We start from the raw sequence: 25,987 nt of genomic DNA on the forward strand, positions 1-25,987 counted from the left end.
GGCTAAGCGGCGAGAGAAGCTGTTTCCCGTGGAAAACTGCACTTTAAACGGCTGAAGCCTCCGGGGCAGGGGAAGGCGGTGCCCGCCTTCAGGTCAGGGCTGGCCGGGCTGGCCTGCTGGAAGGACGCGCGCTCCCAGTCGGGCGGCACCTTTGCGGGAGGCACAGAGCAGAAAGGGAGCAGGGTGTGGGCCGGGAGGGCTGCAACCTTCCTCAGGGCAGCACCAAGGCCGGAAAGGCCGCCGAGTTCTTGAGTGATGCCAACTGCATGACCCTTTCCCTCAGTTTCCTTTCCCTCCGTAACCCTCCTAGCCCATCTATCCCGGGGATTTTAAGTGATTTCTGTATTCCAGGACCACGCCGATGTCCAGGCTGGCGTGCGTGGAGAAAGACAACTAGCTTTTAATCCAATAAATGCGTGTAAAGGTTTTGTATAATGTGCCCAAAGGGAACGCTGTTGAAAGGTCAGTACTGGACCTAAAACGTCCCGTTTTAAATACAGGTATCTGTAAGTGCCGGGGGAGACCGTGCCATATGGTGAATGTTTATATTTGCAGAATTTATGGCAGCAGATGCGTTGTCCTGAGTCCCTCACAATCCCGCCCCTCGCTTTGAACACACTTTTCCCAGCCTTCGCGCCGCTTTCCGAAGCAGCTCTGGATCCTCTTTCATGGGGGTCTTGACGACTTTAATAAAATACATGGTGAGTGCTGCTGCTAGGTGCCCCCCGGCACAAAGGAGTCTTAACAGCCTCACAGGGCCCTCCTCCATCGCGCCAGATCCGACTCTGCACCCTCCGCTCGTCCCCAGAGTCGAAATGATCATAAAAGGGAAGCAGACCGAATCGTTTGGGACACTGGGCAGCCAGCACCGCAACGAGAGATACTCAGGAAGGAGCACTCCAGAGCCGCTGCAGAGAGCGGCAGGAAGTTGGGCTAAGTGTGCTGAAAGCGAGGGGAGGATTTAGACAGGGATTAATGGCAGGGTTTATTGTTTAACTGTAACAAGTTACTTTTAAATTTAGCTTTCACCGTGTTTTTGATCATGCTCTGTATTCATCAGCCCGTGAACAGCAGCCGGGCCGCCCCGCTGGCAGAGGCGTGGGGACGTGAGGCCTGTCCCTTCCTGGCCAGTGGACTCAGGTGTGGCCCTGTGCGAGGCCCGTGATTCACACAGAGGAAACCAGCAGAGAGCAGGGTGTGGGAGTGGGGTGGGAAGTCCCGGGGGGTCCTGGCTGCTGTCCTAACGCTTGCTGATTTCTTCTTCCCGGGCCTGAAGGAGGCTTTCGGGTGGACTGCTGTGCGCAGAATCCTTTCTGAGGCGGACTCACCAGTTTCTCTTTGGGGGAAGCCCAAAGTATCCGTAAATTAAAGAGCGAAATAAAAGATAGATAACAGGAAGTTGGGAGATAGACTTCTGCAAAAGAGACGGATGGGGTGGGAGGGGAGAGGAAATAAGCAGTAATGAAGGTGTGTAACGTACACGGACCAGCTCCCCGCGAGGAATAGGATCGCTGTGTACTGATAAAAATAAGCACTGAAAGAGACCAAGCTGGGCATGGTCCCAGCACTCAGGAGGCTAAGGCAGGAGGCTCATCATGAGTTCGAGGCCAGCCTGGGCCACGTAGCAAGATCCTGTCTCAGAAAACAAAAATCAAAAACAAAAAGGACATATCTTTTATATTGCTTTTAAAAGGAAAAAAATCTAAAAAAAAAACTTTTAAGAGCTGACTGATTTCATCATCATGATTGTAATTAAATATCAAAGATGACTCCACGAAGGCCTTGTTTTAGAAGCGGTCTCGCATGCATTAACTCAGAACAGTGACCTAATCCACAGACCGTGATCACGGCCTGCAAACAGGCGCCGATAAAAACCCCGGAGAGCGGAGGATGGCAGTAGGCAAAGGGTCCGGGAGTCCCCTGTCGTCATACATCGGATCCTTCCCGTGAGGAGGAAGGCGGAGAGCTGGGGAGGCCAGAGGAGAGGGACAGAGGGACAGAGGACAGCGGGACAAGGGCGGGGGCGGGCGGCCCACCTCCTCCATGGCGCTGATGAGGTTCTGCGTGGATTTGCTGACCTCCTCCCCCGCGGCCGGCATCCCGCTGCCGGGTGTGAAGAAAGCGGTGCCAGGGCCCGGGCGGCCGTTCATCTCCACGGTGTAGCTGGCCTTCCCTGGGCAGCACGTCTGGTTGTGCAGAACGAAATACACCACGAAGACGTAGAGGCCCTGCGGGAGAGAAAGCCCCGCGTAAGAGGGGCGGGTGGGACGCTGCGGCTGTCCCGTGTGGGGCGCTGTGGATCCCGCGGCTCCACAAAGCCCTCTGAGGAGCTGGGTGACTTCAGCCTTCACAGTGGCCGGCAAATAGGCAAGCTCCTTCCTGCGGTCTCTGTTCAGCCAGGGTTTCCACTTCGATGCCGGTGAGAATCTTCTTTGGCACTAAAATTCTCAAATTCATCCACAAAGATGGAACCAAGCTTCTCAGCTAACTAACAAATGAAAGAGCTTAACATGAAGATTTTTCAGAAAACATGAATAGGTATCTTCATTTTGTGAAATCTGTACTCTCCTAGGGTTCCTAACATTTCTACACACTTAGAAGCCATCATACACCTGGGAGCCAGAAAAAAAAAAAAAAAAAAAAAAAAAAAAAAAGAACATACACAGGTGTGGTGGCTCAAGCCTGTAATCCCAGCACTCTGGAGGCTGAGGCAGGAGGGTTGCTGTGAGTTCGAGACCAGCCTGGGCTATAAAATGAGTTGAGGCCAGCCTGAACTACATAAGGAGACCCTGTCTCAAAGGGCAAAATAAAAAAGAAGAGGAAGGGGAAGAGAAGAAGGAGAAGGAAGAGAAAAAGAAGGAGAGAGAGAGGGAGAGAGAGGAGGGGTGGGGAGTGGAAAGGGGAGGAAGGGGAGGAGATGTACAGGGCCTACAGAACTGTGAACAATGTTACAGTTATTACTATTATCATTATTCTCAGTGGTCCTGAAGATTAAACCCAGGGCGTTTGCACTGAGCTGCATCTCCAACTTCTAAAGGTTTTTTAAAATTTCACATTAAATCATATGTGAAGTGTTATGTTATTTTTTAATCTTCGTTAAATTTACTGGTCCATTTTAGGTACACAGTACAGTTACATTCATCACTGGGACCTTGTACCTTTACATGATGTATCGTGCTTCATAGTTTTCCCATTTCCCAGCCCTCCCTTCACCCCCTCCACCCTTCCATTTTTTCTTTTTTGAGACAGGGTCTTGATAGTCACTAAGTCGCCTGGGCCGGGCTCGAACTCATGATCCTCCTGCCTCAGCCTCCCACAGTGCTGGGAGGACAGGCGGCGCCAGTCCGCCTGGTTTCCACACAGCGTTTGCACAGGCCCCGCCCACCCGCGTTGAGCTCCGCCGAGTCTGGCAACTGTGATCATTTTTCAATTTCTCCACTTTCTCCTGGACCGGGCCTTTCTTGGACTGCTACCTAGTAGATTTTGTACTTAAAAATATGCCTTCGAATCAGTGATGCATCTGCTAAAAATGTTTCTAAAACAAACTGCTCCCATCACCACAGCAAAATAAACAGAAGCACGCTTCCTCCCGCGTGGGTCATCTGTCGCCCCAGATGCGTTTGTGTCCTCATTCTGGGCACACGGCACTGTGAACACGGCCGAGAGCCCTTCCTGAAAACACACGCACGCTTCCAACATTCTTCTTGCACAACTAATGTTCACATGGTTATGACGTCATGACGTTGGCCACAGCAATGGACAAAACAGGCAAAAAGTTCAACTGTCCTCTGCACGACCCTGCGTGGCGGTTCCGACTGGTGTCAGCCGGCCCGGTGTGGCCCAGGGAAAGCGGGCGGTGCAGCCGAAGCCTCTCTGAGCCGCCGCACACCCTCCTGTTGTTTTCCTACCCAGCCCTTTGTGTGTTAGGAAAGGAGCCATCTTCAAAAAAGAACTCACGCTTGGAAAATCCCCGTGTGTTTTTCTCTTCTGAAAAGCACAGAGATGGGCGGGACACGTGCGGGAACTTTGTGGGGGTCCCGGGGAACACGAACGCTGCTGAGATGGGAGAGAGGATGCCCGGGGTGCCTGCGGCGGCCCAAGCGGGGAGACAGGAACTGGAGCGTGGTTCTCCTCTAACGGGATGGGAAGCGAGGCTGGGTTCTGATCCCCCATTGCGGCCACAGCCAGACCGGGGTCGTGGGAGCAGGGACTTGGCTGCTGCCTCCTCATTTGCATAGATTTAAAGTGACGGTGCTCGCTCAGGAGCCGTGGCGAGTGCGAAGGTGGTCTGCGGGGTCCCCTGAGACCTCCTGGACTCCAGGGAGCAGCAGCCCCTACACTGGAGGCCTCAGGCTTCTGCCCCTTCCCCAAACCAGGTTCCGCCAGAGACACCGCTTGGGATGAATCTCTCAGAGGAACGGCGTCACCCTTAGTTTTTTTTTGTTTTGTTTTGTTTTTTGGTATCAGAGATCGAACTGGGAAACTTGCACTTGCGAGGCAGGCAGTGGAACCACTAAGCTAAATCCCTGGCCCTGTTTTGTTTTTGTTTTGAGACAGGGTCACACTGTGCAGTTCAGACTGGCCTTGAACTTGCAGAGATCCTCCTGCCTCAGCCTTCCATATGCCACCATTCAATTTACAGCAAGACCGCACAGCACAGGGCTCAGTTTAAGTTTAACCTACAAACTGGACTGGGCATCTACCCAAAGAGAAGTCCTGAAAGTGCTCAATGTATCTCATGTCCCCTAGAATTCAAGACCAAGGTGACAGCCCGTTCCTGTAGTTTGTTTTTCTCATTGGGCTCCAGTGTTCCTTCAGAAAAGCCCAATTGTGCTCCTTGAGTTTTTCTTGTTCCAAAGAGTGCTGAAGGCTATCAGTCAGTGAAAGATACCTCTTAACCAGACACACGAGCTTAAACACCACATGGTTTCTCATTTAAGAAACCTAAAATAGAAATAAAGAGCAACATAAAAGACAGATAACAGGAAAGAGGGAGGTGGATGTTTTGCAAATGGGAAAGGGACGAAGACATGGAGGGAGGGAGAGAGAGGGGAGGGGATGGGATGGAAACAAGACGAAGACGTGTTGCGTACTCGATCCAGCTCGGAGAAGAACGCGGCCGCTATGGACTGCACAGGTGCACTAGCCACAAATCAACACGAAAAGATGTGGCTTTTATAGTCCTTTTCAAAGGACAAAGCTCATCTAGGAAACTTCAGAGATCACTGAGTTCATCACAGAGTACCTGATTCAATATCTTCAATAAAGAGGACCTAAAGGCTGGCCTTAATTTGGGAACAGTTGCCCACGAGTCAATTCCAAACAGTGATCTAACCCTCCAAGCCCTCTAGGAAGTGCGGAGCCCTGCTGTGCTGAAACACAAGTAGAACTGTGCCCCAGGACATAAAAGTTTATCCACACTAGCCACTGGCACGCAAAACTGGCCACCAGCAGCCTCCCCAGTGGATAAATATACCCTGAGGTAGTACACTGTTTGCAATCTTTGTATTTATAGATAATGTAGATTTTATTTTTTTATTTTTTATTTTTTTGAGACAGGGTCTCACTGTGTAGTTGAGACTGACCTGGAACTCACCTTGTAGCCCAGCCTGGTTTTGAACTCACAGCCATCCTCCTGCCTCAGCCTCCCATGTGCTGGGATTACAGGCGTGTGCCACCACACGATAATGTAGCGTTTAAACAGAAATAAATACTAATTCCAGCTATTTAGAAGCAGGATAAGCCGGGTGTGGTGGCGCACGCCTGTAATCCCAGCATTTGGGAGGCTGAGGCTGGAGGATCACTGTGAGTTGCCTGGGCTACACAGTGAGTTCCAGGTCAGTCTCAACTACATAGTGAGACCCTGTCTCAGATAAAAACAAAAACAACAAAAAAGAAGCAGGATACGCCAGGGATTTAGCTCAGTGGTCCTGCAGCTTGCTTGGCAGGCGAAAAGGTCCCAAGTTCAATCCCTGGTACCAAAACAAACAAACAAAAAAAACCAAAAACCAAAAACAAAGCAGGTTATATATTGTGGACATACTGTTTGCTCTGATTTTCATAGTTGGTAAGGACTGGTGGTACAACTTGTTTTTGTAAGGACAGAGCATTTACTCTCTTATTGTTGGGATCTTCTTATCAGTGAAACAAGGACACTAGGGTGTTGCTGGTGATGCTTTGTGGAATAACTAGCTTTTCTGGCAAATCTCTAAAAACCTATGGCTAATTTAATTTACAAAGTTTAATAGCAAATTACGTGTGTGTTTATTGTGGAAAGAGCCCAAAGAAGAAAACCCAGAGAAGCTGAAGATGTTTTAGGCCAGAACATTCGGAATCAGCCACTCACACTTGGTGGAAGCGTCTGGAAGCTGCGTTGCCTGGAAGCTGCATTTCCCAGAGCCTGCGGGGTGGGCCGCGTCCCCTGGTCAGGCTTCGGGGCTGCTGGGCCATGGCCGCGGAGGGAAAGCTCGGCCCAGTTCCCGACCTGCTCACCCAGGACTGGGGCAGAGGCTGTGGCTGGCTTTTGAGGAAGGCAACCTCCTTCTCTGCCGGAGGCCCCCCGGCCCTACCTAGGTCAGTGCCGCCTCCCAAACTCTTTCTTTCCTCTGCGAAACACTGCTATGTGCTGGTCTATAAAGCCTCCCCCTGTTCCACGGATAGGCTGGGATGGTCGGTCTTACTGGAGACTACTTCCAAGACCGAAGCAAACCAAAGCTGGGAAAATGGACAATTAGACTGTATTGTCCTTGGGGTCCAAGGACGCGATTCGTGTCTCCTATCTCTTTAAGGAAAGAGTGACCAGCTCTTATGATTGATAATTCGACAGAAAACCTAAAGAAGGACTTTGGTCTATTTTCTGAGCTGAAAACTTGCTGATCTCTTATAAAGAATGAGATTTAAAAATCATCTCTCTTGGGAATGGATCTCAGCTCTACTGGTTACTAATACGTTAAACAACTGTATCGGTACATAATTACAGTACATAATGTTTCCTTTCCTGTGTGCATAACACATCTTAGTCCCCTTTTTTCATCTCTTTCCCCTCCCTCCGTCTTTTGATCCTCTCCCGTTGGAGAAAGATCGGTCTCCCACTTCCTATTACCTTTTATTTGCACTTTATTATTTGGGTTTCTCATATAAGAGAAACCACACCATATTGGAGCAGGTGTGCCTTTACTTCAATTAACACTATGGTCTCCAGGTGCATCCAGTGCCCCACAAGACTTGAGTTTATGCTTCTTTATGGCAGAGTAGTATTCCACCGTGTGTACACAGCACGTTTTCTATACTTATTCATCTGCTCAAGGCCAGACAGGACCCTTCCGAGACGTAGCTATGACGAGTTGTGCGTCTATAAACGGGCATGCACGGATCACTATCACACACTGCCTTTAACTCTCTCAGGAAGATACCAAGAAGGGGAGTAGCTGGTTCAAATGGAGTTTCTAGTTTTAGGTTTGATAGCTAATATTTTTGGGATTGAGCTATACTTTATATGAACCTTTTTTTTGGTACTGGGACTCGACCTCAGGGCCTTGCATTTGCCAGGCAGGTGCGGTGTCACTGAGCTAAATCCCGGCCCCGCCCAGTAGTTTTTTATCTATGAAACGAGACTATCAATACCAATTCCTTCAGTATACTTTTACGAGGCTCGAGTAAAACAAAGATGTATATGGGCAAGCTGTGAATCTGCACGATAAAGAGAAAATGATATTGCTGCTTCCTCTGCCAGAAAACGTGGATTTGTATCTTTGCCCCCACTTCCTGCCAGCTGGGGGTGGGGACCTGGAAGCGAAGAGCCGGGTAAGGCACCGGTCTTCCCCTCCTGGTGGGTGCTGTTCCGCCCAGCTGTGGTTCTGCAGCCCGCCAGGGGCGCACACTTCTGGGGTCGCACCCAGGCCTCCGCCTCCAGAAGGCGCAGTCTGCAGCCTCAGCCTGGGCCCCAGGGAAGGGCACATCCGCAGGGGCTGTGGGGTTGGAACAAGCGGGCCCTGGCTGTGCGCGCGAGGGTTTAAAACTCTCATGAGCACGTGTAAAATTTTCTTTATTTAACAATAATTTAATGTGAGTATATGAAGCCCCGATTTTGGCTTCCTTCATGTTGTTTTATGCATGGAGCATGCAGAGTGGTTTCTACCCCGACTTTAAATTTTGCCACCCTTATGAGAGAATGCGCATCTCACAAAGTGATTCTAATGTAGGCTGTGCTTTTTAGAACAAATAAAAGGAGTGGGATTTATAAAAGAAAGAAAGAAAACCATCATATTCTCCGAAAAGATGCTCTTAAAAATGCCAGGTGACACCGAGATCTGTGTAAGGAGGCTGTGCAGTGAAGCCACACTGCTCTCGCGTCTACAGTGTGGACGGTCGTGCTCTGCACACGGTGTGCCCTGCCTGTGGGACTTCGGGTGATGTGTGAGGCACAGGGCCCGGAGAGGCAGGTTTCTCTGGCCTGGCCCAAGCTTCCTCTGAGGCACAACCCGTGCCAGGAGACTTGCCCTGCAGCACACTGCTGCTGGGGTCTCCGGTGCCTCAGAAGCCAACGCGGTTCTTTTCGGAAGGAAAAGATGTGCGTGTTCGTGTGGCGGAGGAAGGCAACCACAAAATCCAAATGTCACAGTAACTCCGTTCGGCAGCCACAGTGACTTCCGCTCAGCGACTTGCTCTGAACAGAACCGAGTGCTCAGAACCCAGGTTCAAAGGACTCCCGATGGCCCCCAGGCACCAGGTCCGCCAGCATCATCTCCGTTTTCTGGTTCTTTGATGTCCTCTCCCACTTCTAAAACTTAGAGGTGCGTGTGGCCCCCTCGTTCCCAGTGCCAAGGGCTTTACCAGACGGCTTGGCCCTCACGCAGCTGCTCCTTTCAGTGTTTGTCTCCTCATTAACTTCGCGTGCTGACCACACCAGCTGAGTACTCCTGGATCCTGGACTCGCCTGCTGCTGGCTTCCGCATCTACAAAAGCAAGGAGGCTACGGCTGGAGTCATCAAAAAGCCTGTCTAGAGTTCAATAAAGCCTGAATTTTCAAAAATAGCACGAGAACGCAAGGTGGTTGCAGAGCTTCTATTCTGTCTCCTTTTGGGCTTTACTGCAAAGAGCGCGAGGCCCACAGGTCTGCTTTCCGGACAGCAGGTCGGCTTCCCACACACAGGTCCGGCTGTGGGTGAAGACGGCCTGAGTCTCTCCATGGCCGGTCTGCTCTTTGGTGTTTTGTCAAAACCGAGCTGTTTCGAAGCCTGCGAAGCTGAAGGGCAAATTTGGATCTAGGATGTTTCCAGAGATAAAAGCGGCCTCTCAAATGCCCTCAGAAGAAGCCAAGCCGAACTGGATCCTATTCAGCGGGGAGGCGGCGAGGCCCGGAAAGGCCCAGGACCCTGCGCAGAGACGCGGCGGGGACCTTCACGCAGAGCCGCTGTCGCGATCCTGCACCCCGCGGACGCAGGTCAGCCGGAGTTGTTGCTAAAGCTGGACATGAGTCTGCGAGGGCCCCACCCGAGTTCCCACCCGAGCACGAGAAATCGCTCTGCTCTTAGAGCAGCCAGCACATGCTGCCTGTTGGCCCTGAGAAAGCGAGCGGCCCGCGTGGGGACACCGGGGTCCACAGGGGGCCCCTCACTCCGCGATGGGTCCGCCAGCCGCAGCAGCTGGCCGAGGCTTGGCTGTCTTTGCTTCAAACACCGCTGCCCTGGCCTCCCAGCTGGTAAAGCGAAACCGGACTGCGCTTTCCCCCGCGCGTCCACCAGGGCTGACGCCACATTCCCGCGGCCATAACGACAGATTCTTCTTCTTTGTGTCTCCACGTTAGATCCTGTTTAGACGAAACCTCCAGGAACCGAAGGACAACTTCCATCTTCCCGCAAAACCCGTTCCTCCCAGTGCCTCTCCCGACTCTCGCATTCACCCAACGGTTCCCTCCTCCGCAGATCCACCCATCCGTTCACCGTCCACCAAGGATGGGCCTGCTGGGGCAGGGAACACAGATCAAATGGCTCCCGTCTTTGGTATCTGGAAGCTCAGTGAGAGAAAGGCAAAAATAATTCTATCACAGTACGATCTGTGCACTCACACCGCGCTTGCCACAGTGTTAGGACGCGAGGTAAAACACATTGCATTTCCAGACTGGTTTCCTTTTGGGTTGTTTCCAACGAAAAGCAAGGACTCGGAGGGGCTAGACCTGGGGAGGCAGGAGGCGGGGCCCAGGGACAAGGAGACCATGGGTGTGTGTTCCAGTCTAAGCTCCTGGAGTCTCATGTCCACAAAGCATCTGGACATCCAGATGGGGAAGGAGTAGGACTGAGACTCGGTTTAGGAATCACTAACTCAGAGGTCGCAGTCTCATTTATGACCTACACCAGTGGTAGCGAATCTACAGCACAGGTGTTGTTTTTCTTTCAAGACCACAGATGCTCATCTATGAGTTGTTTTTTCTAAACTAAAACCTGTTTTCAGGCTTGATTGCAGTGTTGGTGCTTTGCGATAAAGAAGTGGGTTTGGGGTTGCAATCTGGGCACTTGGCTGCTAAAGGTTCACCATCCCTGCCCCAGATGGGATATTGTGAGAACTAAATCCAAAACAAAGTCCCGACAGAAACACACATCTTGTGCCACAAACAGGTGAGGTAGAGATTGTCTGTCTTTAAGAAAGAAGCCAATGGGGCTGGGGATTTAGCTCAGTGGTGCTGCTGCCTGACTCAAAGTACAAGGTCCTGAGTTCGATCCCTGGTACAAAAAAAAAAAAAAAAAGCCTATGAGTGGGAAGACAACAGTAGAATCATTTCTTTTTCCTAAAGTACACCTCACAGCGTGTCACCCCTGATCTGTCAGTCACCGCCATCCCAAACTCCTTCCATCATCAAAAGTGACATCTTCCAAGCACTGAATGGCAACAGCCTTTACCTGTCCTCAGCCCCTGCTGTTCTTTCTGTCCCCACAGAGTGGACTATGCTCGACACTTCATTTATCAAAGTGGAATCCTGCACTCCTTGTCCTTCTGGGTCGGGCTTCTTATAATTTCCAATTCAAGAAATGAGCACTACATCCGGTAGGAAACAGAACACCGTTTTACTGTGTACGCAATAGCTCTTGGGTTCTGCCTGTGTGAGATCTTGCGATACTTATCTTTCTGTGCCTGCTTTGTTTCACTTAACACAATGCTTCCCCTTGGTTCATCCACAAGTGGCAAGATTCTGTGCTTTTTAATGACTGCATAATATTTCTCGGTGCTCTTTATCTGCTCATCAGTTGACGCAGACATAGCTTGTTTCCAGTGTTTGAACACCACGAGTCACTATACACGTGGGAGTGCAGATGTCTCTTACAGAATTATTTTATTCTTTTAGTTGTATACCCAGTACAGGCATTACTGGATCACATGCTAGTTTCACCTGAGGAATTTCCTCAAGATGACTGCTGCCTTGCTTTCTCACCGACGCTGTGCAAGCGCTTCCTCTCCCTGCACACTTGTCTGCTTCTTGTTTGTCCTTTTGACTCCACACTCTTGGCGGGGTGAACGGTATCTCCCGGTGGTCGTGAGTTGCCTTTCTCCAGTGACTGTGGTGAGGAGCATTTTCTCCACATACCTGACTGCACCTGTCTGAGTTCTTCTGAGAGAAATGTCTACGCAGGCCTTTTGTCCATTTTTGTAATTGGGTCTTTGTGTGTTTTTAAAAAATTGTTTGCACTGGGCTGAGCTCTTAAGTATTTTAAGCATTAACCCTTCTCAGATACACAGTCTGCAGTTATTTTCTCGCTCTCTAGGTTGTCTCCTCCTCCTGTTGATCTTCTCCCACGCTGTGCGGAAGTTTTTCCACAGAAAACCATTTAACAAGAGCACATGGGTCATTCTAGGCCTCCTGGACTCACAGCTTTCCAAATGGCTCGCCTTTCCTAAGGAATCTAAACACACCTTTCTTCCCCGCCTCCCTCCCTCCCTTCCTTTGCTGTACTGGGGATTGAACTTGGTCCCTTGTGTATGCTAGGCAGGTGGCGGAACCACGAGCCAAATCCCTGCCCTCTTTCTCTCTGCTGATACTTGCTGGCTCGAACTCAGGACCTTGTGCTTGCACGGCAGGTGTAGCACCACTGAGCCAAATCCCCATCACTGTTAATAGAAACTACCCAAGAATATGGATACAAGGACCAAAGCACTCCGAAAAATTCCAAGGCACAGAGGGGCTCAATTCAAGCTAAAACTTCCTACAAGATTTCCTGACTCCCCAACCCTTGGGAAAGGGCGAAGGAGCCACGGAGGGTGGCCTGGCTCCCGGGCTCAGACTTTGTGACAGCGTCCATGGCACCTCATGCCCAGTGTATGAGGGTCGGGCAGGGCAGCTGCTCATGCAAACAGCCACCGGGTCCGGGATGCTTTTGGAGGCCCACTCCAATCCTGCCGCACGATCCCATCCTGAGCAGAGGGCTCAGTTTACACAGCACTGCGCAGTGACCTGCAGGGCACACGGAGTCGGGGACGCAGCGGCCCCACAAGCAGCGAGCCCAGGATGGGCGGCTCCACTCCCGGGTTCCCGGGCTGCCGGGCCACTTGCCAAGGCTGCGATGCACTGCTGATCTTGAAAGCATCCCACATTGGTATTATGAAAACAGAAAAGGATTAAAATGGGTTCAGGGCAAGTTCTGGTCCCCCATGAAATCTGCTTCCTCATTTTCTCCCCGACATTCAAGCTGTTACTAAAATCTTGCTTTCCTTAATCTCCGTGTGACTCTATGGACCCTGTAACCACTGAGGAGATATTTTCCTAAGAGAGAAAATTTGTGAGTGGTCCCTTTTGTAATTCACCAGATCAGTGATATTATTTAAACCAGGCATGGTGGTGCACACTGTAACCCCAGCACCCAGGAGGCTGAGGCAGGAGGACTGCCGTAGGTTTAGGCCAGCCTGGCTATATAGTGAATTCAAATCCAGCCTGGACCATGGAGTGAGCCCTTCTCTCAAACAGAGCACACATCCACAGGGCCGGGCGTTGCTCCCGCTGTCCCGCCCTTCTTCCACGACACCCTCTGCAGCTGCTGCCTGAGGTTTCCGCCAAGTCATACCAAATGCTGTCCCGGGTTGGGGCTGACACGGATGAGGTCACCGCCTGGAATTCTTCCACCGAGAAGCTCGCGGCTGGACAAATGTGGGCTCCCGACTTACGAATCTGCCCCGGAAGGCAGGGCAGGATCATGAAATACCGGGGGCAGAGTCGCCACCTTGGTAGCTCTCGCTGGAAAATCATGTGTGGAAACCCTCCAGGAGAAGGCAGCCCTGCAGAGCAGAGGTTTCCCAGGCCCCGGGCCCGGAGGGCGCGGATGGAGCGCAGGGATCAGGCTCTGAAGTGAGTTTTAGTTCACCCAGGGTCACTGCAGACTCTGCCAGCCCAAGATCGGCCTTCGGGGCATCCGCGGCTGGGTCTGCAGCCCAGGCAGGATGGATGCACTGCCCAGAGGGACACATGGGGTCTGGGGACCAGGCTGGCGCCCTGAGGCCCCTGTACACCAGCTGGGAAGTGCTGATCCCAACCAGCGCGGGGTGGACCAGGCTTAGGCAGGAACCCAGCTGCAGCCCAGGAAGACAGGAGCACGCTGAGCTAGTCCCAGGAGTCGTGGCAGCAGGATCGTTTGCTCACCCACGCCAGCCCGCGTTCCTTGCAGTGTATGTTTCCACCACTCACCGCTCCCCTCACCACCAAAAGCCCCAAGCACAAAGCATGTCCAACCTCCAGGTGTGGTGCCGCACACCGGTCATCCCAGCACTGAGGGGGCTGAGGCAGGAGGATCTTCATAAGTTTAAGACTCTGTTTCAAAAATCCAGACAACAGCAACAACGGCACATTCACTCAAAATGTGGAAATTTTAAGACCATGAAACTCATCTCCTACATCTCACAGCAGCCTTTGGCTGGGTGCTTACTCTGTGCCTGGTCCCAGCTGAGCACGGGGTGGAGGCGGCACTGTCCGTGGATTCACACCCAGGCCTGTGTGATGCAAGTCCCCACTTGTCGCTGTGACCGACCAGAGTCCTGCTGTTCACATCCCATCTGGGCTTTTGGGCCCAGCACCACCAACGCCGCCACCACCAGCAAAACCCAAAAAACAAAGCTCAGTGCAGAGACGCTGATGTTAACACTTATATTTGCTTAGGTTTTAAAGTAGGGCACTGCCTCTGACCTTCCTTGCGATTCACTTGAAAAAAAGAAAAAGAAAAGCAAAACAGCATTGTGGCGCATGCCTGTGATCCCAGCACTCTGGAGGCTGAGGCAGGAAGATCGTGGTGAGTTCAAGGTCAGCCTGGGCTACATTGTGAGTCCCCATCTCAAAAGAGAACAATAAACATTAGGTAACAGACTGGGTTACAGGACCTAACTGAGTGGACCAAGACAAGAGTAGTAGTTTCAAGGGGGAAAGACAGGGTCTCGCCTTGACCTTTAGGTGATCCTCCTGCCTCAGCCTCCCAAGTGCTGGATTTACAGGCTTGGTAATTAAAAGCTTTGCTTCCACAGCTGCTCAGAGATCAGGAACATCTGGCATGGGGCAGTCACCAAGGCCTCCACCCGCCAAATGTGGAGAAGTTATTGTTTTCACCAAGAGGCCCAGAAAGAGAAAGGGAGCAGCCGTCATTAACTCCACTGCCATCTCCTCTGCTGCTGAGGAGGCACAGGACCACTCGCAGGTTGACTTTTCCTGGTAAATAAAACACTCCGGAAGTTCGCTAACGAGTCCACGGGCCAAGTTTGGTTTTGTCTTTCAACCATACTGACCTTTACAGAAGCCAAAAAACAATGCTTGACATTTCACGGAAAATAAAGAAATATCATTTAGCAGTTTTATAACCAATGTCCGTAGGACAGCTTTCGAGTTGCTCAACTCTTTCCAGACGCAGACGCCCCTCAAGTATGCTTCACGTGCCTCTCACAGGCGCAAGCAAATGAACAGAAGTGGAGGTTAGAGGAGCCTGGGCCTCCCAGGGGCTGAGGGCACTGTCCTCTCTGGGGGCAAACAGATCCACTAGGAAAGAAGGAGGGAGAATAGAAGACGGACGCAGACAGGAAGGGAAGGGAGGAAGGGGGGGCGGGAGGAGCGAGCGAGGAGGCCGGCGGGGGCCACACACGCAGAGCCCTCGCGTCCATTTTTTTCCCAGCCCAGCCCTGCCGCCCGCGTCCAGTGCCCGGCGGAGGGGGTGCTGTCCCCGCCGTCTCCCTGGTCCTCACCTCCGCTGCTGTTCACGGCTGCCCCTCCCCGGAAGCCTCCACCTCCTTCCTCTTCTGTTCCTGCAGTGCCATCGTCCCTTCGCGTGGACCCCAGGAGCTGGGGTTCCTTCTGCCGCACTCGGGAGAGGAGCTCAGGGACCCCAGAACAACCCCAACGGTGTCGGGAAGCGGTGGGATTTGACAGGCAGCGGGAACGTCCTCTCCCTGCTCCGCGCCGCACAGGCAGAGGTCTGGACGGAGCCTGCCACGGCTGTGCTGCCGGTGGCGTTGCAAGGTCGCTTTCCTGCAGTGCCATCGTCCCTTCGCGTGGACCCCAGGAGCTGGGGCTCCTTCTGCCGCACTCGGGAGAGGAGCTCAGGGACCCCAGAACAACCCCAACGGCGTCGGGAAGCGGTGGGATTTGACAGGCAGCGGGAACGTCCTCTCCCTGCTCCGCGCTGCACAGGCAGAGGTCTGGACGGAGCCTGCCACGGCTGTGCTGCCGGTGGCGCTGCAAGGTCGTCCTCAAACAGCACGAGCAAGGCAGGAGCTTCTACATGCAAACTTGGCTTCTAGATTCTAATGTAGCTTTTCTTGTTGTTGTTTTTGTTTTTTGAGACAGGACCTTGCTATGTAGCCCAGGTTGGCCTTGAACTTGTGGCGATGCCCCTGCCTCAGCTTCCTGAGTGCTGGGATGACAGGCGAGCACCACTCACAGCAATTCCTCGCATCTGGCCGAATGGGTGGGTCCCTGTCTAGGGCCAAGAGCAGCACTCTGGTGGCCCGGGCAGCTCCTGCCTGCAGCCGTGCAGGACTTTGCTGGGCCCTGCCTGTCCCCTGGCTCGGGCTGCCTGGGCTGGCTGAACTCCACAGCCAGACCCACTTTCCTCGGCCCCTGGAAAGCAAGCAGAGCAGAGGCCGGGCCCCGCTGCCAGGCTGGAACCTGAGGTGGCCGGGCCAGCACGAGGTCGCGCTGGAATGCAGGCCTGGCGGGTGCAGGGTCAGCGCCCTGGGAGCGGTGCGGCTGACAAGGATCCCCACAGAAGGGAGCCGGGCTGCCCAGTCCAGCCCAGCTGCAGGCTCCCGAGCTTCAGGGCCCCACAGACCCCGCCACGGACAGCAGCGCTGATGATGAAAGGATGACCCAGAGGGGGCGCTGGAGAGAGATCCACGGCTGCCAGGATCTCCACAGGGAGAGAGGGCCGCAGGGCTGTGATGAGGTCCTTTTACCACAGTGCCCATTTGTGCAGTGCGCTACATGTGCATCCTCCCAGGGATAAAGGTCAGCAGCTTCCTTGCTGTCCGAGGTGCTGGCTGTGAGATGCAGGGAAGTTTATAATCAAGGCCCGCTCGTAGCAGAGTGGATCCGCAGACGGTGTCGTGCATTTCCGAGGCACTCATGCAGTTCCTTCCTCTTGAGCTGCCCTGGCACACCTCCCCTTCCGATCTGGAGCCGGGTCGGGTAGGAGCGCAGTTTCCACCCAGCAGGCTCCATGCTCAGTGGAAGGACTCCCGGGGGGCCAGCTCTGAACGGGCCTCACGCACACTGGAGGATCAGGGCGTCTGCTGGGTATTTCTTCATCACCTTCTTGCTTTTTGAGGCAGGAACCCCCACTCTGTCGTCCCGGCTGGCCTTGACTCTTGGTGAGCTTCCTGCCTCAGCCTCCTGAGTGCTGAAATCGAAGGTGTGTGCCACCAGGCCCAGCCCCTTTCTTCCAAGGGGGACCTGACCTTCCCCTCCTCCACCACCACCAGATGACACAGTGTGGACGGACCGTGTCTGTCCTGCAGTGGCCCCGACTCTCCACCCCGCAGATCTCCCTAAGGCTCCGCGCCCGCCGCCCTAGTAGGGGCCCAGGGCACTGGCCCAGCCCACACCGCCGTGCAGGGTGCCCACGCGGAGGGCCACAGATCTGCCCAGGTCCATCCGCAGCCCTGCAGGACACAGGGGAGCGGCTGCTGGGGTCCCTGTCCCCACACTTCGGGTTCCTGCCACTCACTCAGCCTCGGGTTTCCAGTTTGAAACAAAAGAAGGGCAGGGAACATGCGCTCGCCAATGCTATAAAAAGAACGGATGACAACGTTTACAAAACTTTTTTGATTGCTCACACAGGGTGCTGTTTATTTTTATAGTTTAAAAATAGAGCCTGAATGTCCCGAGCCAGGTAAGTCTGACTGCGCTCACCCAGACGTGAAGAAGTTCAGCGTCACGATGCGGCAGGGTCAGCAGTGGACACCGAGGGGCCCTGGGGTGTCCGCGCAGGGTGGAAGTGAGTCACCTTCTTGGGTGTTTCCTCAGAATACCAAAAACTGGATTTGCAGAAGTACGCACATTTGCAAATGGAGAAAATTTGAGTAATTTTTTTGTTGTTGTTATTCCTGCTTAATTGACCCTTTAGGAAGAAAACTTTGAAACTACGATAAATGAGATTCTCTATAAGAAAAGCAAAAGGCTATTATAGAAAGTTGGCTTCCTCAAAAACATCTCATAGGCACCTGCCTTGAAAGTGCAAGGTCGTTAGTTCGAACCCTGGTACCAAAAAAACCCAAAACAGAACAAAACAAAACAACTCATAGGGACACAGTAGGGTAAGAGGAGCCTCTGCTGGGCTGACATCTCTTCTCTCTCTTCTTCCCTCTCCCTCCTCCTGCTCTCCTCTCCTCTCCTCTTCTCTTCTTTCCCTTCCCTTCCCTTCCTTACTTCCTTCCTTGATTTCTGACGGGGTCTCACTATGTAGTCCAGGCTGGGCTCAAACTCTCAGAGATCCTCCTGCCTCAGCCTCCAGTGTGCTGGGATAGGAGGTGTGCACTACTACACCCAGCTGACGCTTCTTTCATTTGTTTCAGGTGTGAACATTTCTAACACACTCTGGGAAATGCCACTGTGCAGGAGGTTGCTGTGAACAAACCTATTAGCAACGCAAGTACAGCAACTGCTGGGCTCGACGTCTTCCTCCGGTTTTCCTGCTTGCTGGCAGTGCCGTCTGTCACGTGCAGTACAGTGGCGAATCAATGAAATGAGACAGTCCACATCGCATCACAGAGCGGGCCGGGATCGCACGACACTGTGTGGCTGTATGCGGAGGGTGCCAGGCTTATTCCGGCAACTCTGGTTGAGCTGAGTGAGCCTGGGGTGGGAGTAGGAACAGATCTCATTGCAGTTTCCAAGTCCGCTGGCTTCATTCAAGTCGCTGCTTTAATCATCCAGAAGTAGCCGAGTTACTAGAGCAAAACATCCCAGCAGCAGACTCCTTACAGAACCAAAGGCACCTGGCCCAGGGTTCCCATTCGGGGTGTGCAGAGGAAGGAGGGCTCCTGGAATGACAGCTGCTGAGGGCCCGGGACGTGGCAGTCACTGCCAGACCTGATCTCACCTGCAGGGCAGCCGAGGGGACCCCAGTCCTGCATACAGGCAGCCGAGGGGACGTCTCTGCACTGAGTCGGTCACAGCTCTGGAACACATCGGTGGCAGCGTCCCAGCTGCACTTGGCTGCCACAAATGTATTCCCAGGTTTCGGGGAGACCCTTTTCCTCCCTCCCGAGTCGCTCATTGCTGGGCCCCGAGAACCTGGGGTGCCAGAGGGATAGGGGCACAGGCTTCCACTCCTTTCTCTGAACACAGAAATGCCACCTGGGGCCACTCGCATTCGGGCAGATCCTTCTGGACAAGACGGCTTTCACCGCAGAGGTGAGGTCGGTGCCACGGGGGCAGGTGGAAGGCAAGGAAAGAAGGGAGAAAACGGAACAGAAGCAAGAGGCAGAGACGGAGGGACAGAAAAGGCACAAAATTTTCCTGTTAAGAAAAATGTTCCACGCCTTCAAGGCACTCCAGTGGCCACCAAACAGTAATAATAATAATAATGATGACAACAACAATAATAAACCAAGTAGAAGAAACTCTTCCCACTTTTGGGTCACTTATTTCCCCTGGAAGTAAAAATGACTGCACCCAGCAGACCCTGCCGTCTGAATGTGGCCCCTATAATTGAAGCTGCGAATTCCACGCTGTGACCCCTTCACGGAAACGGTGGACGGTTGGTTCCCCGGCTGCCAGGACAGAGGCCGGCGTGCGCTGTGCGAGCCGAGTCCCGGGCGGTCACACAGGAGGGACCCACCGCCTGACCCTGGGCGGAGGGAGCCCTAGACTACCCGACGGGCGTGGCCAGTCTGCAGCTGACCCCCAGGACAGGCACAGGGCAGGCGACAGTGTGCACTCTGGATGAGATGCAGGCCACGGACAGTGAGGACAGCTGAGAGCCGAGGCCGGGATGGAGCTGGAGGGGCTGTGCCGCGTCCCGTGTTGGCCTCTGCTTCTGACTGAAGAGGGCAGAAACCTGGCAGGTGGAGGGCAGGGAGTGGGTACTTGAGTGTTTTCACAATCGATACGGTTCTACCAGTCTACCAATGCCCAGCAGCCTGGGAAGTACTCCCACTGCTGTTCGAATTCGGTATTCACTGAATCCAAATACACCTTGGACTCAACTACTAATCTTAGGATTTCTAAGTATTAGCATGAATCCACTTCGAGATAGCAAATGCAAGCTGGTTGTAGTGATGCATGCCTATAGGACCAGTATGCAGGAGGCTGAGGCAGGAGGATCCTAAATTCCAAGGCTGCCTGAACTATAAAGCAAGTCCAAGGTTGGTCTGGATTACACAGTGAGATCCTATCTCAAGGAAAAAAAAAAAAAAAAAGACAAGCTCAATCCTCTTTTAAAATAGCGGTTATTAGATTAATGGAACAGGATATTAAGAAACAAAATCTCTTAGGAATTTTCTGAACAATAAATATCGGTGGTCTGTGGTCATAGTCATAGGAATTGACGTCACACTAACGAAGTTCCTGGTGGTCTGACAATGGCCGTCACTGGCCTTGGCAAATGGGCATCTATTACTTTGGCCTGGGCTTCCCGTTGGCAAGAGAGCTCCTTCTTCAGGTGGATTCCACTCTGCAGGGTTTTCAGGAGGTCAGCGGGACTCTTGCCACCACTGGAATGTCTGCATGACCAGGCCTGGCGGTGCCCCGGTGACCACAGCAGGGCAGTGTGGCTCCTGACAGGAGCCCTTGTGGAGGAAGAAGCTCTTTCTCCCTGGGGTCGGGAGCTGGCAGGAGGCGAGTCTCCTGCAGCCACCATGCTTAGTCCTCTCAGAAGCCCGGCCAGCAAAATCCCAGATGGCGCTCTGGGGCCTCTGGGGCTTGGGCGTGGTGGCCCAGGGGATGGCAGACTGTCCCTTCCTCTTGCGGTTTCCGAGTGCCTGGGTTTGCATGAAAGGAACCCAAGGAACACCAGGATTTTCTCACCACACAGCCAGAACAGTCACCCTGCTGACAGGGTTTCTAGTAGCTGCTGAACTGGCAAAAAAATGTGGAGCAACATCAATGTTTAAAATATTTTCCTGCCTTCATTCTGTATGTTCTGTTCACTGTTGCTAGTTTAATAAAAAAAATAAGAGAGAAAAACATTTTTAAAAGAAAATAATAAGGATCAACCAATAAGAATGAGTGGAAAGTCCAGTTTTGAGGGAAAAGCTTTTCTTTATATTTCAAGGAAAATTATTAAGCCATAAAAATCATGGGGGACATATTTTAAATGGTGATTTCCTCTAACCTCCCTTTCATACTTACATTAATCATGCTTTAAATATCATTTCACGTACATTTTCTTACGTGCTCCAATGCACTGTTAAGTATGTGGTTCGACTCTGATCTTTCAGGAAGCGGTTAATAAATACCGAGCAACATTCCCAGTGGTCCAGGTGCCTTACTACAGGGCACGGGACAGTGGCAGAGAGGGGAGGACCGAGGGGCCTCCGGGCTGGGACAGTCATGGGTGCCCAAGGCGGACGCAGCAGGGCCTCTCCCCACACAGAACAGGCCGGCGTGAGACAGAATGCGATCTTGAGGTCACATGTGTTGAAGAGGGTGGAAAACCCAAAAACCGCCAAAACCCCCAAAACCGAAACAAGGACGAAAGGAGACGAATATCATGGCATTTTCACAGCACATGAGTGGCGCCTTTCAGCACGCCACGTGTGCCGTGGACATGCAGGGTGGCAAGGAGAACCGGGGACCCCAGAGACTGCAGAGCAGGGGGTTTTTCCAGGCAGTTCTGAGCAGGCCCCGGAGCACCCAGCACCAGGAAGGCAGAAGGCCCAGCTCGCAACAGTCCCGGCTGCAGGCGGCCACGCTGACGCAGTGCACACAGCTGGAAACACGCTGTGCTGCATGCAGGGAGGTTCTGATTCCCCCTCGTCCACGCCTGCAGTACGTGAAGCTGTGTGTGGACCGAACGCATCGCGTTCTTTCTGCCCCTCCGCCTCTCCTCCCTCTCCCTCCATCTCTTTGTCTTCCTCCCTTTCGCAAAAGATCGATCTCTGTTTCCCGTTACCCACCATTTGTTTTGCTCTTTCATTTATTTATATTTTGGTTCCTGTGACTATTTCCGCTTGTGTGTCTGCTGTATTTCCCATAACATTGTTTCCACGTGCATCGTTTCGTACAAACGACTCAAGCTGATCCTTCTTCGTAGCAGAGTAGGACTCCACTGTGTGACGCCACATTTTCTTTAACGTCGGCGACCCCTAAACCAGCTGAGTCAGCATCACCCAGAAACTGGTTAGAAACGCAGATTCCCAGAGTCCTGAGCAAGCTCTGCACCGAAGCCGGGTGCGGCCTGCGGCTCCGCATCCTAACAAGGCCGGAGGACGGCTGCTCCCGGGCTGCACCCAGCAGGAAGTGCACCGAACTCCCCGTGGGGAGCTGGGGGTTGAGGCAGGGTCTTCAGAGCGAGCTACACCCCCAGCCCCTCTCAGCCGCTCTTCCAGTCAGAACCCCTCCAACTCCAGTTCTCCTTCCAAAGGATAAGGGAGAGCACGGCCCCCTTCAAAACAAAATACTGAAAACCTGACAAAATTTTAAAGACCAGGATAAAACAAACGAAACCACGACTCCGCGGCTTCCCATGGGCTAACGCTGGTCGCCGGCCAGCCCGCCCTTTCCCGGCCGCTCCTTCCTGACTGCAGCCTCCCCGCTTCTCCAGGTCCTTGCTGCGTACTCCCCGAGACGCACTTCCCGGCTTGGACACCTGCACGTGTGGCCCGGCCCAGCGCTCTGGCTCAGGGCTTGAAAACGCTGCTGCGAAGAACAGCCAGAAATTCGGGTTTTCAACCAGGCGTGGTGGAGCACGCCTGTAATCCCAGCACTCGGGAGGCTGAGGCAGGAGGATCACTGTGAGTTAGAGACCAGCCTGAGCTACATAGTGAGTTCCAGGTCAGTCTCAACGACATAGTGAGACCCTGTCTCAAAAAACAAAACAAAACAAAACAAAAAAACAAACAAAAAAAAGAAATTCGGGTTTTCAGCGTGACATTTCTCAATGTCAGGAGCTTCCTGCAAATATTGAAAAATCGAAATGCTGTCGTGTACCGCTGTGCGCCTGCCGAGCAAAACCCATCCGCAGGTGTGTGACCTGGACCCAGACCCCGGGCTGCAGCAGGCCCCATGTGGCCCGAGTTGTTGCCCGCCTGCGCTGGCACCCACTTTGCTGGGCCCAGGTCGCTTAGTGTGAACTGCACTTCCATGAGGACGCTGGTGCTGAGGGAGCAGGACAGGGCAGCTGCTCCCCTGTGCCCTCGCGGGCGCACAGAGGCGACCTGACTTCCGTCCAGGGCAGACCTATGCCCTCGGGAAAGTAGGACATGTGCTCATTTGCTCCACGTGCTCCTTTCAAGTGCGCCGTTTTCCCACTTTACAGGAGCGCGCGCCGCACACGCGCACACACGCACACCAGCTTTCGTCTTTGCCACAGTTATGGGACTCTTAGTTAAGGTCTCCAAACGGGCTCACAAGATGAGCCTGGGCTGGGCCTGGGGCTGCACAGGAAGTGCGGACTGGGGCTGCGGGAGCACCGCAGCGTGCCGCTTCCCTGGTCGCCGGGGCAGTGCCCATGGGTCAGGATGCGGCGTGAACACTGCCTGCGCTGGCCCGCAGGGTCAGTCCGCAGCCCAAGTGCGGTCGCCGTGTGCGCCACCCACCTGCACACGCAGGCCTCGAGCGGAGGACCGGCAGGGACGCGTGGGCAGCGAGGGCCCGCGAGGTTTACCTGCAGGCTGTTGAAGATGACGAAGAGAACCAGCATCCAGAGGTGTCTGTAGGCCACATGCAGGCCGCCCCAGAGCCACGTCACCGAGATCAGGGCGAAGAGATACAAGATCAGCGGGATTTCTACAAGTCACAAAAGGAGAGAAAGCAGTGAGCTCCACAGCACGCACAGTCGTGCGTCTACATGCACCTGTTTTTGCTGCCTTCTTGTGATAGGTTTTCCACGGTTGAACATTCACTGGGAGAGACTGGCCTCGGAAACCCCATCCTCAAGGAGGGGAGGGAAGGCTAGGAGCCCAGGAGCCCAGGCTCTCTACCTTTCAGAGGGGTCTGCCGTTGGCCCAGGCAGGGAAGGAAAACTGTTCCTCTCCTCGCCTGCCACCTACTGGCCTCTGCAGGAAGTACCAGAACAACTTTCCTAGGGTGAAATCCTCTTCAAAGACGAAACGCAGATAGCCATATACTTTCCAAGTTGTCATATTCTAATCACCCATTTAAAAATGGAAACTACATGAAGAACCCTTTCAGTGGCAGTAGACAGATATCACCTTTTAAAAAGTGGTTTAGACTGAGACGACCGCGAAGTTGATTATGAAGGTGAAAGCAAGGGCACGGGGTCATTCACGGGCTTATCTGACATGTAGATTGTCACCCATTTGCTTCAGTGACTTTCACAACAGATTTCTTCAGGGCCGAGGGACTTTACTGTCATTTCTGTTTGTGAATCTCCTTTGACAGTTGAGTTTTAAAATAATTTTAGCCCCCCCCCCATGGGGAATCAAAACTCAGGACCTTGTGCTTTCCAGGCAGGCACAGTGCCCCCGAGCTTTATCCCCAGCCCTGGGTTTTACAATAACTTTACAAACAGGAATTTACTATCTGAATGATAATTTATAGAATATCACCCTCTGTGTGCTTTGATGCATATTTTCTACAAAGATATTTTCCTCTATACACAATATCATAAAATCAAGAAATTCACATTGAAACGTTAGCTCCACCCACAGTTACAACCACCCCGCCCTGCACAGCTGACACAGTCTCCTTTAACTGCCGATGGTTATCTGTGTTCTTGACTTTCTCCACTCTTGTAACTATTAATCCCGATGTGTCAGCTTCACTGGATTAAGCAAGGCCTAGTAGGTTAGTGAAACATGCTCCTGAGTGTGGGTGGGTCATGGAGACGTGACTGTGGTACTTTACACGGTCCCTGGGTCCTTCCCTGTTCTGCTTCCTGATTGCCATGAGGCCAGCAGCTTTCCTCCGCAGCGCCCTCTGCCACATTTCTGCCTTGGCGCTGGCTGAGCATGGATGGAGTCCCCAGAAACTACAAGCCAAACTAAACTTCTGTAAGTTGTGGGTGTTGGGTATTATGTCTCAAGTGACAGGAGAGTGATTAATACAGAAAAACCGGTAGTAAAGAAGCAGAATCACTGCAATGAGTATAACTGACTGGTTCAGAAGTCCTTGGAACTAGTATGGGGAGGAATTTGAAAAATTTAGAGATAAGCAGCTAGAAAAGCCCTAGAACACTGAGAGGTGCTTGATGGGGAATACTGGTCAGAGCTCAGAAGGCCACGATGCTCACAGGAATATGGACAGTAAAGGCCAGGCTCAGGAGGTTTCAAGTGGGAATAAGGACTCCACTTGCAGCCGGACTCAGTTGGCCATGTGTGTTATGCTCTGGCACCAACATTTCCAAATTCAGCTCAACGCTACCAGCTTAATTCCAGTTTCCGCCTTTCTATATTTTGTAATATACTTTTGCTGTCAGTGAGAAATCTAATTCTCCCTGTCTCTCTGTTTTTCCCCCCAGTACTGAAAACTGAGCCCAGGGCATTTGAACTGAACTTATATTCCCACTTCCTTATGGAGCTGCACCTGCCACTCACATGGTTACTTCTTTACAGTGACAAAAGAACTACTATTTGACCCACCTATACCAATCCTTGAAGGAATTAAAGATAGTATACTATGGAGATATCTACATATCCATGTTTATTGTAGCACCAGTCACAATAGCCAAGATATGGAACCAGGCTAGGTGCCCTCAAAAGAGGAATAGATAGCCAAAACGTGGTGTTTGCACTTGCACATACTGGAGTACTGTGTCAGAAAAAAATGATTTTTTTTTCCATTTGCTGAAAAATGGATGGATCTAGAGATTATCACGCTGAGCAAAATAAGCCAGACTCAGAAAGACCAATATTCCATGTTCTCCCTGATACATGTATGGCATCTCAAAAAGATGACTAGGGCACAGAAGGGAGACTATCTTACTTGCTTCCCTCATTGCTGGGACAAGATATCTGACACCTACAACTTTAGGAGAAGTTTATTCTGGCTCACATTTCAGACCTGGTTGGCTGCCCCTGAGGCGGGTGCTGGGTGGAGGAAAGCTCTTCACAGCAGGGCCGCAGCAGGCAGGCAGGCAGGGAGCGTGAAGGGAGGAGCAGGATATAAGCCCTTCCGGGTCACACAGCCAGCGACTGCCTCTCCCGCCAGTGCCGGCTCCCACCAGCCAGTCAGCAACAACCAACGCCTCCCCTGGGAGCACACGAGGCTCCGCAGAATTCTGGACAAAGCCACAGCAGGCACTGCACCGTTTGTAGAGAAGAGGACAGGAAGATGGGCGATGGACTGGGGTGAGGGTGGGCAACGGGGGACGGATGTGACCAAAATACATCATGCAACAGGGCTCTCCCC

The 25,987-nt window shown here is 52.7% G+C and overlaps 1 protein-coding gene and 1 long non-coding RNA gene across 3 annotated transcripts in view; one reads left to right on the top strand and one right to left on the bottom strand.

Moving 5' to 3' along the window:
- Adgrv1 (adhesion G protein-coupled receptor V1) overlaps window positions 1-25,987 on the bottom strand; it is a 405,831-nt gene that overhangs the window by 7,194 nt on the left and 372,650 nt on the right. Inside the window, exons 87-89 of the mRNA XM_033767703.1 lie at window positions 23,283-23,404; window positions 2,037-2,228; window positions 59-149 (exon numbers count right to left, since the gene is read on the bottom strand). Of these exons, the coding sequence (XP_033623594.1) occupies window positions 59-149; window positions 2,037-2,228; window positions 23,283-23,404 (405 nt within the window). The remainder of the gene's footprint in view (window positions 1-58; window positions 150-2,036; window positions 2,229-23,282; window positions 23,405-25,987) is intronic.
- Window positions 23,407-25,210, top strand: LOC104871324. 2 transcript variants are annotated; one of them, XR_782828.1, is made up of 3 exons: window positions 23,407-23,431; window positions 24,551-24,630; window positions 25,098-25,210. It is a non-coding gene; the product is annotated as an uncharacterized LOC104871324 (long non-coding RNA). The 2 variants fall into 2 exon arrangements; XR_782827.1 differs by lacking the exon at window positions 23,407-23,431 and adding an exon at window positions 23,609-23,878.

The sequence above is a fragment of the Fukomys damarensis genome, unplaced genomic scaffold (genome assembly GCF_012274545.1).
Source record: "Fukomys damarensis isolate Sample0158 unplaced genomic scaffold, DMR_v1.0_HiC HiC_scaffold_3, whole genome shotgun sequence".
Taxonomy (NCBI): domain Eukaryota; kingdom Metazoa; phylum Chordata; class Mammalia; order Rodentia; family Bathyergidae; genus Fukomys; species Fukomys damarensis.